An 18,788-nucleotide genomic window follows, 5' to 3' on the forward strand; every position below is an offset into this window, starting at 1 on the left:
GCGTCTCTGTTTCCCTCACTTGCTTTTTAACTGGCCCCCTTTGCTTATTTGCCGCGGTCAAGTTATATTTAGTCGCCAGCTTTCGCGTCCTCTTCCGCCATTGGGTGTCCACACTTTTCAGGTACAGGTATCTGTGCACTCTGGCTGCCCAGTTCTTCTCATCTAAATGTCTAAGTCGCTCCTCAAACCGTATTTTACTTTGTGCTTCCCTCGCCTCAAATGAAGTCCAACCCATATCGCCTTGTACAGCCTCGTTTGTAGTCTTACTGTGAGCTCCCAGAGCTAACCTGCCGACTGCCTTTTGGTTAACCTCCAGCCCCGACAGGATATCTGACTTTAAGCATAATACGGCATTAGAGAACGTGAGTGCCGGCACCATTACCCCTTTCCAGATGCCTCGTACTACCTCGTACTCATTGTGTCCCCAAAGTGTTCTATATTTCATTACTGCTGCATTTCGTCTCCCTTTCAGTTTGAGGTGTTCTTCATGAGCATTCAGGTAGCCTTTTCCTTCATTAAGCCAGATCCCCAAGTATTTGTACTTATTTACTAATGGTATGGCTTCCTGTTGTATCCTTATTGGTGCTACATGAGCTTCCTCGTTGAACACCATGACTCCAAATTTCTGTGGGTTAAAATGTAGGCCTAGGTACGTTGCCTCATCACCACAAATGTCAGCCAGTTTTTGAAGTTCTTCCGCATTATCCGCCAGCAGCACTATATCGTCTGCGTACATCAATCCCGGAATCCGTTGCTCCACTAACACTCCATTTTTCGCTTTTTTCGTCACAGCGCCTCCTATAGACGCCCGATTCGCTCTTGCCACTAAAAACCTTCTAGTTCACTGTAGCCAGGGCGAACTTTCAAGGGCGGTCGATGGCAGTGCTGCCGCTGCAGCTGCCATCACGCACGTCAGCCGGCGAAGCGCGGTCGTGCCACTGGAAAGTATTCTAGTACACGGTAACGAAGCGGTAGTCTGTAGACACGGTATGCAGTACATGTGGAGAGGAGAAGGAAACTGCCGAACACTTGATAATGTTTTGTACAGGGCGTCACCCAATAGTTCAGGATGATGGCGCAGAGTTTTTCAAAGCACAGGGGTTTATGGACAGGGAGGGCAAAATATACTTTAAGCGGGTAGAATTAACTAGAAGAAGGTTATCTGATTGGTGGCTAAAGTCAATGCACGAGTGAAAATTAAATTTGTTTACCTTAAAGTACCAGTCCTCAATTTCACTATTTAAAGAAAAAAAAAACATAAATTTAATGGTTAGTTAACTGAGTATTACGGCCAGGTGGCGATACCCGCCGCCCGATCTGAAGGGTAGAGCCACATCCATCCATCCATCTATCCGACAATGGCCGCTTTCTAAGTGACCGCTGATAATGCGGCAGGCAAGGGAAATCTAGGAGGTTATGTGTTTGTAAAAACACCATAAGCCTTCAACTTGAAGATCCTGCCGCCCAGTTTTTGCCCGATCACCCTTTGTGGTAGTGATCCAGTCTCTCTAGGATCATCATCGTCTTGTCCTTTTGTCGTCGTTCTGTTCTCGCGCTATAACAATCGTCATGTCATACCAACTAGCCCAAACCGCCACACCAATGTCCCATTGGTTTGCTGTGAAGACAACACACTGCCCCATTCTAGTACACCATCGCACTAATTGGTAGAACTATCTCACCGTAGCTGCCGTAAGCCAAGTGAGACTGGGCACTTCGGTCAGTGTAGGTTACGCAGCAAAAATCCCGTCCTCAGCCATCTGCATGGCTACGCTAGGGCTGTCGAAGAACGAATGACCGCTTCTGAATGTGTCATGGCGTTCAATGAGCACCCGTGCTTACAATGTCAAATCACATCTGATAGCCTATAGAAGGAAGCAGGACGTACCTCAATGATACTGTATAAGTGTTTTGTTGGTAGTACTACAGTGGCTAGAATAGCCACTGTAGTGGTACCTCTGTGCGAGCCTGCGATGGGGAAGTAAAATGGCAAAGCTCTTTTAAAGTTGGCGCTCTTTGTGCAACAATATCATTTAACTTGTTTTGTATTAAAAAATAGGTATACATAAATTTATATTAAAAATAATTAAACAAAATGTGTTTATGTCGATGTTTTTAATTGCGCGTTTGGTGCTTTTACTGCAGTCCTACACGTCTCCATAGCAAACGGCCGCGATAATTGTCAAGCTGTCGTGATGGAGGCGCCGTGCCGCTGCCGTCGATGACGAAGAAGAATGTAATGTACTTTTGGGACCCGGACGTAGGGAACTTCCACTACGGTGCGTTCGACTGTCGGTCGCCTCGAATGGGTGCTTGATTTTCTGCTGTTCGTGATCACACGCAGGTCCGGGCCACCCGATGAAGCCACAGCGACTGTCGGTCACGCACAGCCTGGTCATGCACTACGGCCTCTACAAAAAGATGCAGGTGAGCACGGCAGACTTCCTCCTCGAAGACACTAGGCTGCCATCCCGCATTTCATTGCTACTGCCGCGGCAGATATGTTATGCGGAGATATACCTTAGGGCTCGTTTTTCCGTGTTTTTACACAGTATTAATGATATGTAACAGATAATAATGCCAGGGAAAGTATAGGGGAAGATATTATACCAAATTGTAATGTAAATATGAAGAAAATTGAGTGAAAAGATGACTTTCTGTAAGCAGGATATATATATATATATATATATATATATATATATATATATATATATATATATATATATATATATATATATATATATATATATATATATATATGTGCAATTGGCTTAATAACTTTCCCTATACCTTCCTTGGCATTATTGTCTGTTAGATCTCATTAATATTGTGTGAAACACGAAAAAACGAGCCCTTAAGTAGACACTTGTTTCCTTTATATATATATATATATATATATATATATATATATATATATATATATATTCCATTGGTTTTAATAACTTCCCCTGTACATTCCTTGCCATTACTGTCTGTTATATCTCATATATATATATATATATATATATATATATATATATATATATATATATATATATATATATATATATATATATATATATATGTATATATACCAAGAAAAAGTGGTGCTGGGTCCGGGTAAAATTACCCGTAGTGAAGTAGACGCACGTACGAAGTGATTTTATTGATGTTTTGGCCAGGGGTTCGTCCTTCATCAAAAGGATTCTGATGAAGGCCGGACCTGCGGCTGAAACGTCAATAAAACCGCTTCATACGTGTGTCTATTTCACTGCATATATATATATATATATATATATATATATAATATTGAGTGAGACATTACTCAATACGAAAAGTATTTACAAATGTTGTATGCACAGACATGTTAACAGTGGGATGTTTACTGCTGCTTAGCCATGCCAACAGCGACATGGGTATTAGCAACACCCGGAGTGGTGCTTGTACCAGCGAGGATGACGGCCCTGCTTGATAAATGAGGTTCAATAATGGCTCTTCACTGCACTTGTCGGTAACCCGATGTGACGGCTGTATGGTTTGCAACAGACGGATAGATGGATGTATCCGGCTGTGCCCTTTAGGTCGGCTGGCGGCTCACGCCACCTAGTCATAAAGTTATGTATTATTTATTTTATTTAGAAATACTGTCAACCCTCTATTGAGGGTCATTACAGGAAAGGTACGACACACTGTACAAACAAATTCGGGATATAACTATACATCTCCCAATGATAAACCAGGTATACATATATACGAATCCGTGAAAGCTCTGCATTCCAAACGAAAAACACACACCCTGATTTGCAATGCAACGAATAACAATTGTAATAATATTTACAATAAATCACATAAATGTAAATCAAGTAAATGCACAAATTAATCAACATCACCCGCATTGACTATGTTACTCGGTAACCCATTCCATTCTTCAATGACATCGGGGAAGAAAGTCTGACGGTACGCCTTCGTTCGTGCAAAATAAGGTTGCAGTACTCGTGTATGGTTTGCCCTCTCGCTTCGTTTCCCAGGTTGTTCTATGTAGTCATTTCTGTTAACTTTAAACTAACCTTCTAATAATTGAAAAAGAAACTATCTATTTTTGCGTCTGCGCTTGTGGAGCGTCTCCAGATCACATAGTTGTAGCATTTCTGTGACTGAATCGTTCTGCTTATATCTCGAGCATATAAAGCGAGCTGCAAGCTGTTGTATGAGTTCAAGTTTATTTACAAGCACGTTTTGGTGGCGACTCCAGACAATACTGGCATATTCCAGTATCGGCCGTATGAAAGTTTTAAAAGCAAGAAGTTTTACGTCCATATTAGCACCCTGCAGTTTTTTCTTAATATGTACAATTTTTGTGAGGCCCTAGAGCAAACATCAATATGTGTGTGCCACTTTAGGTTATGTATTATTGTGAAACCTAGGTACTTAAATGCACTATGTGATTTTCGATACTGTATTCAAATGGAATTATCATTTTTTTCCTTAGAAATGTGGGTGGTGGTAGATTTCGAATAATTGATTTCCATTCCCGAAGCTTCACACCATGAGTGTAATTCCTTTAGACATTCGACAATGTTCAATTGGTCCTTCCTACTAGTCACTCGCGCGTAAATTAAACAATCATCAGCAAACAGTTTGAGCTTAACATGGGGTTTTGCTATATATGCGATATCATTGACATACATCAGAAACAATAAGTAATGTACTATCACTATATGTTGTAATAATGTACTATCACTATGTGTTGAAAGATTGACTTTCACTTGCGCCTTGATGGTAGCCACCAATCAGTTAACCCCCTCCTTGTTATCTCTACCTGTTGATAGTCTATTTTGCCTTCACTCTCCCTAAACCCCAATGGTCTGAAAAATTCCGTGCCATTATCTTCGACTATAGGGTGGAGCCCTCTGCAGAACATTATTAAATGTTCAGCCATTTCCTTCTCACATGCACTACATAATGTGTCTGTGCCTTCATATTTGGCTCGGTACGTCTTGGTCCACTATATTCTCGTTCTGGCCTCGAACAGCAGAGAAGTACCCGAGAATTCTCGTAGATCATTTCTTTTGCAATTTCTTAGTTGACTTAAAAGTTCAGTAGGTCTCGAAGAATGATCTCGTAAGCATTCCAATTTTCCACATGTTCCTCTCTGTTTCCTTCGCTTTCGTCTTAACCGATGTTTCCTTTTGGCTTGGTATTCTGCTGTTATCTAAATACTTGCTTGACGATTTTCGAGTTTGCTTCCTCCTTTTAGTATCGACATTCTTTAGCGATTTCCAGGTACCGTGGTGCCGCTGAGCAGTGGCTGCCAGAAGCTCTGTTTAGATAATTGAAGTTTAGACCTGCTTGAAACAGCAGACGTCGTTGCTTGCTTTTCTGCATTTGTGGTCGTTCTTCAACATTGTGGACAGCCTCAATATAACTGCAACCCTCTGAGTTTCTCAACTGCGAACCTTGATGCTCACAGTCTGTATACACCGGGAGGAAAAGTGAGCCTCCCGTTCAAATTAGCACCCCAAAAAGCCATGATTTGTTAAGAGGGTTAAATTTAGCAGGCAAATAACCAAGGCCCGTGAATGTATGCAGCACCCATTTTGTGCATGAGTACATCAACTTCCAGGCTTGCAATTTTCACGCTTACTTCATCCACTCGTTGCAGTCGCTGTGCAAACAGTACCAGAACTAATTAAGAATACGTTCTACCTCTGGAGTAGAAGGAAAGGACTTGTTCCAAATGTTCATCGCATAATTCCACATCTAAAGCATCTGCGAAGTGTCTCCGTGAACTTCACACCTGCAGCATTTTTCGTTCGGTATTACTTGCCGGTGGCGCTTTTTGGTTGTCCTTTCTGCCCCGCACCATGCTATCTTTTGTACTTCTCAAATGCCGAAAACATAGAATATTAACGGGAACACCACCTCTTATATGTGAAAGTTGCAAATTGGCACTGATTTGGTTCGCTGCTTGCAGACTTAATTCTCTGATATTCTGCTGTTGTTTTCTTTTTTTTAAATCAAGAATGCATCATAAAATCATTTTGCGGTAATAGGACATGCCTCAATTGGTGCTTGTGCTTCGGTATTGAAAAGCAAAACGTTTTTTCTTTTTTTTTTCATCTGCTTATTCTACATCATTTTCACGGCAGAATGCGATACAAGAAAAATGTGCATGTCCCCGAAAATGCACGTTCCCAAAAATGTATCTCATGTTAGTGAGTAATTTCTACTGAGGCATTATAAAATTTTTTTAGCATGACAGTGGGCATTGCGTGCCATTATGCACAGCCAGCAATGTGAAGAGTGTGCTTGCCATATTAACATTATTGCACATATTCATCCATCCAGTGTGCTAGCCGAAATTTATTTACTTAAGATAGTATGTTAGCGCTTCCCCAATTTTACAAAAACATGAATCGAAGGGCCACCAAAGCCCAAAGAATTGCACTATTTGCCAAACGTGTACTTTCTGGCACCTTCTCTCTCAGGGGGATCATCTCAATGGCCACCTTGTTGGATGTACAGTCGCGCCACCTATAGGTTGTAAAAGTTGTGAGTAGGAGCGTTGCAATCACAGTTGACGTTTTATGAACATTACGGTGTACTTGAAAAGCAGTTGCGAGACCTGGCGTGGCTCTGTGGAAGAAAAACTGATTGCCTCGCAGAGTGGTTGGGTGTGATGCCTGCTGTGACCAGATTTTATTTATATATTTATTCATAGGTACTGCAATCACCATTCGGTGATTTTAGCTGGGTGGTACACGAAGTGAGTCATGAGCAAAAAAAAAAAAAACCGGCAAGTACATGGGTCTGTAATAGACAAAGGCTATACAGTGTGTATAGGGCAGATATAAATTTCACGGGCAAGAAGATACAATAAGATACAAGAAAATGCAATAAATAAACAGAGAAAAAGAACTATATTTATGCAATGTGTAATATGATTCAGTTGGCCAGAGCACTTTTTAATTCTAATGAAAACAATGCCAATGAGGGTGATAAAACAATCACATTAGTTAGTTTATTTCACTCGGATATGGTGCGAGGACAGAATGAACACCTAAAGCACTTACTGCATGTAGGAAAGGGAGTTATTGTGAAGTCATGTCTCTCTCTGGTAGAGTAGCCAGAAGAAAAAGAAAGAGATAGGCTATGTTAACTTTATGCTGGCCTTTAATTAGTTGATACAAAAACTACAGTCTTGATTTACTATATTTTAATGATAAGGATGACAGTTCAGCTTTGTTTAATAGGGGTGTAATAGAAGACCCTGATAAATTGTTATCTATAAAACACGCTGCTCTTTTTTGGACTTCTTCAAATTTTAATGTTAGTTTTAGTGAAGGAATCTCGGGTATTGGCAGTGGAATCTAATATTGGTAAAACAATTGATTTATATGCTAAAAGGTGGACATAAGATGTGGACAGCTTGAGAGCACGGTGTAGAAAAGACTGTTTGTTAGTTGCATTTGTCGTAATGTGTATGTGTTTGTTCCAATAGAGATCATTTGTTATGTAAAGCCCCAATTATTTATAGTTAGTGACTTCAGACAAAAAACTTGTTAGTGTTGTAGGTAGAAAGCAGAGGGCCTTTCTTGTAATTTGCATTACAGTTTTATCAAAGTTAATGACCATTTGCCATTCCTCGCACAAGGAGGCTACTTTTTGAAATGCTCAGTTTAACAAAAGTTGATCAAATGTGCTATGGGTCTCTGAGTGCAAAACACAGTCTTCTGCGTAGCCTTCTACTTTAACAGGAATTTGTTCTACCATATCTATAATAAACAAAAACATTGTAGAGGCCCTAGAACTGAGCCCTGGAGAACGCCAGAATCATCCGTTACATATTTTGACAACCAATCATTTAGTTAAGTAAAAAGAGGAAAGAGGGCCAGGTCATTAATGTTTTGTTTTGAAGTGCTTTCTCTAATTTTTTTAAAAAAGTAATTTTTTGTGCAAAACCTAACCGAAAGCTTTGGCGAAGTCCATAAAAATTGCATCGGCTTGTTTGCATTGGTTAATGGATTTCGCAAAATCATGTACGGTTTTAACTAGCTGAGTGCAGATTGAAAGCCTTTTTTGAATCCGTGCTGGAGTCTATTAAGAAAATTGTGTTTGCTGAGATTGTGTATTATCGTAAAATGGGGTTATTTTGTGACACGCACTTGGGTTTCGGTATTTGAAATCTTGCACGACGACCAGGTGCTGCCGAAGAGCAATAGGTCGCTTAAAAAGCTCACCTGACATGCCAAGTGACTTAGCGGTAGCTGGCTGAGGTTGCCATGCTGCATCGTGACTCTTGACGCCGGCATGTTGAATGGTGTTTTTGGGCACATTCTTGAGGCACCATAAACTTTGTGTGCTCACCCCGTTTCCACAAGAAAAATAGTGCAAACTGGTATCTAGTGCAAACTGAAAAAATAGTGCAAACTGGTAAAAGAAGTAATTAGCATTAATTGCATCAACATTGTGGATAGGGACGTGCTTCTATTACTTTATGGCCACAAGGTACATCGGGCATTCTGATCATTCCAGGCCTTGTCCGTTTTTCTGAAGGGTCTGCTTTCATTACTACGTTAAATCAGACTTCCGAATCATTATTGTTGCCCTGTGGATCAACAGTCACTTGCGCTATTGACACGCATACCGTTGCAATTGCTGCCCTTCCGAGTCAGGAAGACGTACCAGAGCCAAGCTCACCGCCACTCAACTCTTCCACTCCTTTATTGGTGATGATAAGCCCTGATCTGACAGCAGCCCAGAGTCAAGAATTGCTGAATTTATTGAACAACATGTTTATTCTGCTGTCCTTGGTATGAAAACTTCCACGACTCGCTGAATTCAGACTGATGGCTCCCGAATTATTCACCGGCGCCCATACCGCTGGGAGGGTGCTGACACCACCTGTAAAGCTGTTCGTGCTGCGCGGCGCACGTGTCTCGCACAAAATTTAAATTTCGGGTTACAACTACCGAGCGATAGATGGCGTTGTGTTCGCGAGCGGTGATCACTACTATCATCATCACGGTTGGTTGAGCGGTATCGCCGGCGGTGAACCCTGGTGGAAGGCAAGCCTTGGTGGCAGGCAAGAGAGTTGAGCGAGTCTCTTTTGGCGTGGGGTGGTGGCACGGACTGTTGCCTCCAGCGGTGGGTCTGCCAAGGACGGCACCGCGGGCTGTCTCCGGCGCCCACGTGGTGGGTCAGACATTAGCGACACTGCTTTGCTTGTCATGTTGTTGAGTGTTGTTTAATATTGGGTAAGGATGCCTTAGCGTATTGATCACGATTGATGTTATAATAATTCGGCTGACAATATCGTCGTTTCTAAAGGTAGTTCAATAAATCAGTGAGTTGTTTTGGTTTGTTCTGACCAGGACAACTGTATCCGCTCACTCCAAGAGCCAGGCTCTCTCCATTTCAAGACCCCACACCGCGTGTCTCTTGCAGACCGCAAGATAATCGAAAAAAAAAACGTCGGAGACACGCTTCGACGAAACATCATACGTCCTTCCTCAAGTCCACGGTGCTCGTCATTTGTTTTAATGCAGAAGAAAGACGGAACAGTACGTTCTTGCATTGGTTACCGGGCACTGAACAAAATAACGCGCAAAGATGTTTATCCTCTCCCACGAATCGATGATGCACTAGATTCCTTGCATGGCGCAGAGTATTTTTCCAGCCTTGACCTGCGAACGGGCTACTGGCGAATACCAGTGTCCGAATCTGACTAAGAGAAGACGGCTTTTACCACCCCAGATGGGCTGTATGAATTTAACGTAATGCTTTTCGGAGTTTGTAATGCACCCGTTACCTTCGTACGAATGATCGATAGCGTGCTGCATGGCCTGAAGTGGAAAACCTGCTTATGCTACCTGGACGACATCATAGTGTTTTCGTCAATCTTTTTTCGACATCTGCAATGTTTCGAAAAAGTCCTAGGTTGCCTTGCAAAAGCTGGTTTACAGCTGGATACAAAAAAATGCGCCTTCGCAAGCAAGACGATCAAGGTTCTAGGTTACTTAGTCAGCAAACACGGTATTTGACCGGATCATGAAAAGCTTGCCGCCGTCCTCGAGTTTTCCCGTTCATTGCGTCAAAAAGACTTGCGCTGTTTTCTCGGCTTGGCATCCTACTTTTGGCACTTCATACGTGACTTTGCAAAGCTTGCACCTCCACTCCATCAACTGCTCACAAGTATGGCGGCATTCGTCTGGTCCGAAGACTGTGAAAAGGCTTTCCTAGCGTTGAAACAAGCCCTGACATCCGACCCGGTACCCTGTCGCTTCGATCCAGGTGCACCCATCATTCTTCACTCTGACGCTAGTGGTCATGGTCTCGGTGCCGTTCTACTGCAGCGTGACAATACCGCACGCGAACGTGTCAGTGCTTACACCAGTTGTGCTTTGACTGCTGCTGAGAAAAATTACACAATAACTGAACAAGAGTGCCTCGCTGTTGTATGGGCAGTACAAAAATTTTGCCCATACCTCCACGGCCGTCAGTTCACAGTCGTCACCGACCACAATGTACTGTGCCGGCTTTCGTCGCTAAAGAACTTATCGTGTTACCTTGGTCGCTGAGTGCTTCGTTTCAGGAGCACTATTTCGATGTCATCTACAGGTGTGGTAAAAAGCACCAAGATGCTGATGCTCTCTCTCGCTGCCCTTTACCCAACCGTGATAGCCCATCGTCACCAATTTCTACCGCGGCATCACCCATCGCGGGTCTCAGTTGGCTAAGATCTGGCCGCCCATCTACCCTTGTGTCGTCTCAACGCGTTGACCCTTACTTCCGCTCCATAATAGCACCCTTAGAAGGCACACTCATTCCTCCGAATGCCAGACTTCGTCGACAACTTAAACAATTTAAACTACACGATGGTGTTTTACATCGCTATATTTACCAGGTTGAAGGAAACAAATGGGTCCCCATTATACCACCTTGTCTACAACGTCAGGTTCTTGAGACATTCCATGATGATGCTGCTGCTGGGAATCTCGGCTATCACAACACATACGACAAAATACGCAGTTGGTTCACTTGGCCTGGCCTCTCATCTGTCATTGTTAAATATGTTTCTTCGTGTGCCTTATGTCAACGGGGGAAACGACCCACTACTGATCCTTCTGAGTTTCCGCAGCCTCTTCCTTGTCCCGTTTTGCCATTCGAAGTCGTTGGGATAGACTTGTACGGCCCCTTCCTGTGACCTCCCATGGAAATTCTTGGATTGTGATGGCTGTTCACCACCTCACTCGCTACGTGGAAGCAGCCTCGCTGCATGCTGGTACAGCCACTGAAGTAGCCGATTTTTTTCTGTGTAGCATATTTTTACGCCATGGAGCTCCACGTGTTCTGCTCAGCAACCATGGCAAGGTCTTTCTTTGTTCTATTGTTGCTGAGCTTCTACGTGCCGCCAACACCACAAGACAACTTCTACTGATCATCCACCAAAACAAATGTCTTGACAGAATGCTTTCATTATACCCTCTCAGACATGATTGCCATGTACGTCAACCCGGAGCACACGAACTGGGACGCCATTTTTTAATTCGTACTGTTCGCCCACAATACGGCTACGCAACAAACCACAGGCTTCTCTCCCTATTTTCTGGCCTATGGCCACTCTCCAAGTGTAACTCTGGACGTTTCCTTCCTTTTGGCTCCTGCTACCTCAGCGGGCTTTTTATCCGCACAATTTTGGTCTCTTCTCGAGCATTGCCGTCATCTTGCCCGAATTAAAACCGGCTTCTCCCAGGAAGCTCGCAAGTCTTGCTGCTACTCAACTTACCCTGCTGTCACATTTTCGCCAGGAGACGAATTTCTTCTCTGGACTACCCTGCATGAGCCCGGCTTATGTGAAAAATTCCTCAGTCGTTTTATAGATGGTCATTGAACAAACGTCCCTCATTAATTACCGTATCTCACCACTTAAGGCTCCCTCCGACCACCGTTGCCGTGGGACAGAAATTGTGCATGTTTTTCGACTGAAGCTGTACGCCCGATGCAATTCTTAATATTGTCTGTTGCGCGGCCAGGAGGCCGCTTCCAGCATGACTGGGAGTTAATCTGAGTGCAGTCACTGACTCTTCTTTATCAATTACACGTATCATCATCATTTGTATAATTTCCTCATCTGTAGATTTCATCATCAGTGTGTGCCAGCTCGAGCTCGCCTCGAATAAAATTCTTCTTCATAATATCTATGCCCTGCACGGTAGCGTGATACAACCGATACATCAAAAAGGTATTTCGCTACTAAGATACAAATACATTTTTTATATGTATCTTCATACAGAATACAAAAACGGAGAGAGAAAAGGAAAAAAAAGGAGGTATCTGTGCCCTGCACAGCAGCGTGATACAACCGATACATCAGAAAGGTACTTCACAACTAAACTACAAATACATTTTTTATATGTATCTTCATACAGAATTCAAAAGGAAAGAGAGGGAGCAGAGAAAAAAAAAAAGAGATATCTGTGCACTGCACAGTAGCTTGATACAACCGATATATCAAAAAGGTATTTCACTACTAAAATACAAATACATTTTTCAAATGTGTCTTGATACAGAATACAAAAAGAAAGAGAGAAGGGAGAAAAAAAGACATTTGTGCCTTGCACAGTAACGTGATACAACCGATACATCAACTAGGTATTTTACTACTGAGATACAAATACATTTTTCAAATGTATCTTGATAAAGAAGTACAGATACTCAAAAGTATCTCTTAAATATCAATCCGATCTTTTGTATCGTGATACTGTCCAGCTCTGCTATCCACCCACTGCATGATCTTAAGAGAATATATATGCTGTAATGTGTGTGCCTTTTGTAATGGGTTGCCGGCTTTAAACTATGGAGTCGTTGTGACCTTAACATGTTCTTACGGCCGATTGCGATGTAAGCCTGTACCATGCAATATTACTGGGATATTACATGTGGTAGTTTGATACAGCACGTGTGTGTTTATGAAGCATGAAAGTTACTTTCACTGCATTTCCAAGCAGAGAAAGTCATTTTGTCTGTATTTCCAAGCAGATGCTCGGCTTCATGATAGAACACCAGCTTGGCCACGCAAACAGCCTGGGTTCGATCTTCACTCAGATTAAGAAATTTTATTATCTATAGCTTTCTAGATTTTTCAGTCATGCACTAGATGATGGTTTTTGCACTTGCAATCAACGATGCCAACTGCAAAATTTCCACAAAACGAGCTCTTTGTTGCCACTGGCGTTAAAGAAGCCGTAGAAATGGAGAAGGAAGCGCATGCATCAGTGCCGTGTCACGGGTTATGACAAGAAAAGAACTTTCACATATGTGTGGCGTGCAAATTATCAGTTCATGGAAGTCACCTGAGGGGCCAATCTCTGTTAAATACCTGTTGGTCACTCTGCATTTTGGTTATTTATTTAGCCGTGGGCATAGGAATAAAATTTCAGTAGTTAGAGCTCTGACATTCGTGTCTGTCCTCTTTGTGTGCCCGTATCGAGTTATGCTGCTCGAACCAGTGTTTCTTTATGTGTGGAAGAATCAAGTTGTCAGCTCACACTGAGAGGCCACCTGGTGCAGTGAGCAGGCCCTCAAGTGTGGTCCCTGTTTCTCCTCTAGTCTGGCACTGGAACGAAGCAGCGAGCTGGTAAAAGGAACCGTCTGGTTCAGCACCGAGCAAAGTCCTGCCAGATGTGCTTGGAGGTTTATTGCAGTACTTCATTTTGTGGCACATGTATTTACGCTGTTAGGTGCCCAACAAAATTTTCAAAGGGCCGCTAACACCATTGTAACATCAGAAACACTATATGGAATTTCATTAGCATGGGAAAGGAATATATAATAGTTATCAAAAACTGAGAAGAAAACATACATATATACGCAAAATATAGTGAGCTAAGAAATGGCCACCACAGGCCTGCAGCCAGAAAATTTTTCCGGAGGGTGGGGAGGAGGGACATAGCTACGGGCCTGGGTCATTGTTACTGAACAATAAAACCGTGAGTGGTGTGATAACTTAGTGTAACTAAAACAAAAGGAGTTCATTGCTTGATATACATAGGTACCAATCTGAATGTGTGCTAAAATAATGATGACAAATGGTAGGATCTTTGGCATTTCACTAGAGCTCATTGTCATTGCATGGGGTGATCACAGGAGCTTGAAAGTGATACTGTTTAGTGAAGTTACATATCATCAGTAAAACAGCAGGGATAGATTAGCTGGATTTGTGTGCATGCTTTGCAGATTCTACTGACAAAATACCTCTGCTGTAGTTGCTGACCAAAAACAGCCGTTTACCAAGCCGTGCAACGGCCGTGCAACACTTTTCGAGCATGGTCAGAAAGTGCTCTCATTGGTAGTCCAGGGGCCCGAGAACATGTGGGCCAGATATTATAGCGCAGCTCCTGGCTTGTAATTCACAATAAATTCTGAAACTCAGCTAAAAATAGCTTTTTTTTCTCTTGCAAAAAGACGTAGGATACCCAAAATTATTGCTTAAAAGCTGTTGTATTAGCCATTGGCTCATTTGAGCATGGTGCGCTCGTTTGTTACAGGGATCACTAGAGAAGGTCGCGACTTGTCCACGCGTGCGCTCGTGATTGCACTAAAGAGCCACGAATTTGAGGAAAAAAAAAAAGAGAGAGATAGAAAGTACTCAAGGTCACAAGGTGCGCGTGATGTTTTTCTTTTTCTATGCCATCCCATCCTGCTTAACTTTTGACGCTTTTGTTGGGACGATGGAAGAGAAAAAAATGCAATCGCAGTGTGATACAAATTTTAGTAACTCCGCTCGTTCTGAATGAATTCTAAAAATTCTAGTGGCAGTGAATTTATGGGACAGTAAGCTCCTTTAGTGAATACATTAAGTGGCTGCTTGAAAAAGTGTTGCAGGGCCCCTCAAATGTGCTTTGAAGAAGCAGGGAACAAAAGGATACAAAAACACGCACACATAAAGGATGCAGACACAAGCACTGTGCCTTATTTATGAGTGGACAAACTTTATTCTAACCAGCGTATTGAGGTGTGAGCCTAAGCTACGGCAGGAGTGGTGGAGAGACCCTGTCTCTCAGCTGCCTCCTGTGCCTGCTGGATTGCCCATATTTGATCTGCCCGATCTGAGCTGATCAGGGCAGCTCTCCACTGTGCCCCAGGCTGTTCTGGGGAGACTGCATTGGCGTCCTGTATCTGTGCTCATTCCCATAAAATATGCTCTAGGGTGGCGTGTCTCATGCTACATAGCTTACACGAGTCATCTGGGTATAGTTCGGGGTAGATGCGATTTAGGTGCACCGGGTTGGGAAATGCTCTTGTTTAAAGTCGGCTTCTGTCAACTTCCCGAGATCTGTCTAGTTTGGAGCTAGGTGGTGGAAATCTGCGCTTCGGCTTTTGGTAAAATCGGATAATGTCGCAGAACCTTGACTTTCTCTCTCCCACCACTACTCTCTTCCCGATAGCTCACGAGAAGCTCCATCGCAAGCGCGGTAAGTGAGACCTTGCGCGATGCGGTGAACTTCTTCGTTGCGGTTGGGAATGGGGGACTCACACGGGATGTGGGCTGGGAACTATATAATATACCTTTCTTCAAATTACGTGGATTATATGAGCTTAGCCTTGCAGAGGAGTGTTAGTTGCCTCGGGAGATATTCTTTTCATGGATAGTTACGAATGGTCCACTGCGAGTCGCTGATGGCATATCTACATTTTGGAAAAATGGTGGCTTGTGCTAAAGCCACCTCTTCCGAGATTTCTGAGTCATCAGAGTGCATGGAGCACGCGCTTACGCACTTGCAGTTGGTGTTTACTACTGCTGCAACGTAGCATTTGTTACTCGGGTACTCCGCTGCGTCTATGAACGTCTCCTTGTCTCTACCGTAGGCCTTGGTGCAGGGTGCATGTTTATGGGCAGATTGGGAGCCTGGATCTTTTCTCTGACCACCTTTGGAACCAATACTTTACTTCTTTGTTGGCTATGGTAATTTATCCCCAACTTGTCGAGGACACTCCATCCTGTGCGCGTGCTGGCTAGTCTCCAACTGGGCCATCTGTTGAGCTTCTATCAGCTCCTCTAAAGTGTTTCGTAGACTTAGTTGAAATAAGTTCTCGGTGCTAGTGCTATCTGGAGGGCCTAAGAGTTGCTTGTACGTCTTTCATATGAGTGCGTTGATGTTGAGTTTTTCGGCTGTATTCCAATTCAGATATGCCGCTGTGTATATAATATGACTTACGGTGAATGAATAAATAAGCCTGACGACGTTAGCCTCTTTTATGTTATGGTGTTTGTTTGTGACTCTCTTGATTAGCCGTATCACGTTGGTCACATTAGATACTAACCTCTTCACGGTTTCGCCCTTTGTACCCTTAGACTCGATGATGAGTCCAAGGACTCTGATTTGTGGCACTATAGAAATAGTCCTGTCGTTTTTGGTGTGAATTTGGGTCTCTTCATAAGCATGGTTCTCGCTGTAGCCCTTGGGTGGTCTGCCTTTGAGCGTGGAGCGGTAGAGAGGAGTTCAGATTTACCTGGCGAGCACTTGAGGCCAATACCTTCAAGATACTCCTCAAGAGCGGTGACGGCCTCCTGGAGCCTCTGCTCTATCTCTCCGTCACTAACTTCACACGCCCAAGATAGTGAGCCAAAGAGAGCCTTCGTTAGGTGTGCGTATTTTTTGCATCCTCCTGTGCACTGCCTCTTCGAGAGATCGTGGCTTACCAACTAGCCGATCAGTACATAATGTACTTTGTTGGGCGACCTTGGCAAGCGGAACGAAACAGCCATTGTGTCCGGCCAGCACAGAAACTTGGAGGGTAACAAAGAAACTTGAAGCATTTAGGAACCGTACAATAGGCTATTGATCAAGGTGTAATATTAAGAGACGGGGAGAGAGCAAAGTTGATAAATGAACAACTGGGGCTAACCGGTACTCCAGCTGACGTTAGGAAAAAATCGTGAACCTAGCTGACTAGACTGCGCCAGTTGGTGTTCCCTTCAGGTTGAAGCAGCTTTGAAAACACAAACAAGAAGTAGAGACAGAGAGCTTTTTTTTCTGCTTTCCAAGGTATTTTGCCAATAAGTTGTCATGTTTATTTGTGACCTTTCTCATGTTTTAAAATACAGTCGAATCTTGATAATTCAAACTCGAAGGGCCCGAAAATTTGTTCGAATTAAAAGAAGTTCGAAATAATGAAAGCTAAATAAGTGGGGGGCTCTCTCTATGCAGTGGCGCATGTGCATTGAGCTAACACACGAGGGGGAAGTTTCAGAAGACTTACATTTATTCACAAAACGCAGGACATCCATTATTAATTAAAGTAATCGGTGATGCATGTCTGCGCACGTTTGCCTTGAAGCAAATCAATTAATTCCGCACGCAGCTTGCAAAACATTTCAACTTCAGCGTCAGCATTCTCCTGGCAAGTGAAGTTGCGCGCGGAAATGTTCAGTGTCGAAACTTTCTAAAGACGATGACAACGACAGCGTAGTCTCTCTGCTATGCAGCCGCAGCATGGCCAGCACGTGACGAGATGGGAGGAGCGTCTCCACATGGAAAGAAGCAGATCGGCATTTGAGAGAAAACCAACACTCCACGGCAGCTTTTTTTTTTTTTTTTTTTTTTTGCTCTCTTCTCGCGCGTTGTTACGGAGAAAGGAGAAGGGTTACGTGGCAGGGACGAGAAAGAAGGCGTAAGCGTGGCGCAGGTGCGTGAGAAACAACCCCCCCCCCCCCTCAAGGCGCAGTGCCGTGCTCCCGCAAAGGGCTAAGGCTGCATGATAGTGCCTTTTTCCTTTTCTTCAGTTACACATTCATTCAACCCAGCGACAGCTTTCTTTTTTTTTCCTCTCTCTATTTGCACGCGGCATCGGAAGGAGAAGGGTCTTTACGTGGCAGGGACGGAAAAGGGAGAAGCGTGACACGGGTGTGTCGCAGATCGCCATTTGAGAAAGAGTAAACATTCAACCACAGCATTTTCTTTCCTTTCATTTTCTTCATGCGCAGCGTTGAGGTGCCGCAGGTGCCGCCGCGGGATTGGGCAGGGTGCTGAGAGCATTTGGGGAGCGCGGCATGTTCGAATGAACCCTCGCAAGTGCTTGTGCGTTCGAATTACTGGGTGCTTTCGCCCATTGGAATACACATAGCTTTGACGGGAGCTCATCGTGAGTTCGAATTAACCGGGAGTTCGAATTAAGGGTGTTCGAATTAATGAGATTCGACTGTAATAAATTTGTTGAACTTTTTTTTCGTGCGTATTTTCGAATTCGCGCATTTATTCTGTGTATTTGCGAGTTCGCACGATTACTCTGTGGCGGTGACTGTGCAGTTTGTCACTTCTTTTAATGTTTCCTTTTTTGTTTCACCTAAAGAACTTTTCGGTTATGAGTAAGTGCTCGCTGTGTCAGCTTCTTGCGTACTGCTTTAACCTCTGTAGACCTGGTTGAGCCGCACAATGTGGAGGGAGTAGAGGGATGGTGTATGTCTAAAAGTGAGTAGCTTGGAATTCTCTGGCACGGTAGCGCACGTGGGATGGTGGCGATGCTCTTTTGCATGCATTGTGTGTTGGGCAGCCAGAGTGAATGCTGTGCCCGGCTTGCAAGTGGCAGCCTCCGTGAATGAATTGACGCGTGTTGCTGCAGGTGTTCCGACCGTACCGTGCCAGCTCGCACGACATGTGTCGCTTCCACTCGGAAGAGTACATTGACTTTCTCGAGCGAGTCACTCCGCAGAACATCCAGACCTTCACCAAGAGCCTGAGCCACTTCAATGTGGGTGATGACTGGTCAGTGGCTCTCATCCGATATTACTACTTCTTATGCACATT

General features: G+C 43.6%; 1 protein-coding gene across 1 annotated transcript in view; it reads left to right on the plus strand.

Annotated features, from left to right (window-relative positions):
- The first annotated feature begins 1,472 nt into the window (after positions 1-1,472).
- HDAC3 (histone deacetylase 3) overlaps positions 1,473-18,788 on the plus strand; it is a 148,673-nt gene continuing 131,357 nt past the window's right edge. Inside the window, exons 1-4 of the mRNA XM_037432381.2 lie at positions 1,473-1,491; positions 2,146-2,279; positions 2,345-2,427; positions 18,604-18,746. Of these exons, the coding sequence (XP_037288278.1) occupies positions 2,222-2,279; positions 2,345-2,427; positions 18,604-18,746 (284 nt within the window). The 5' untranslated portion in view covers positions 1,473-1,491; positions 2,146-2,221. The remainder of the gene's footprint in view (positions 1,492-2,145; positions 2,280-2,344; positions 2,428-18,603; positions 18,747-18,788) is intronic.

This window comes from Rhipicephalus microplus, unplaced genomic scaffold (assembly GCF_043290135.1).
Source record: "Rhipicephalus microplus isolate Deutch F79 unplaced genomic scaffold, USDA_Rmic scaffold_14, whole genome shotgun sequence".
Taxonomy (NCBI): domain Eukaryota; kingdom Metazoa; phylum Arthropoda; class Arachnida; order Ixodida; family Ixodidae; genus Rhipicephalus; species Rhipicephalus microplus.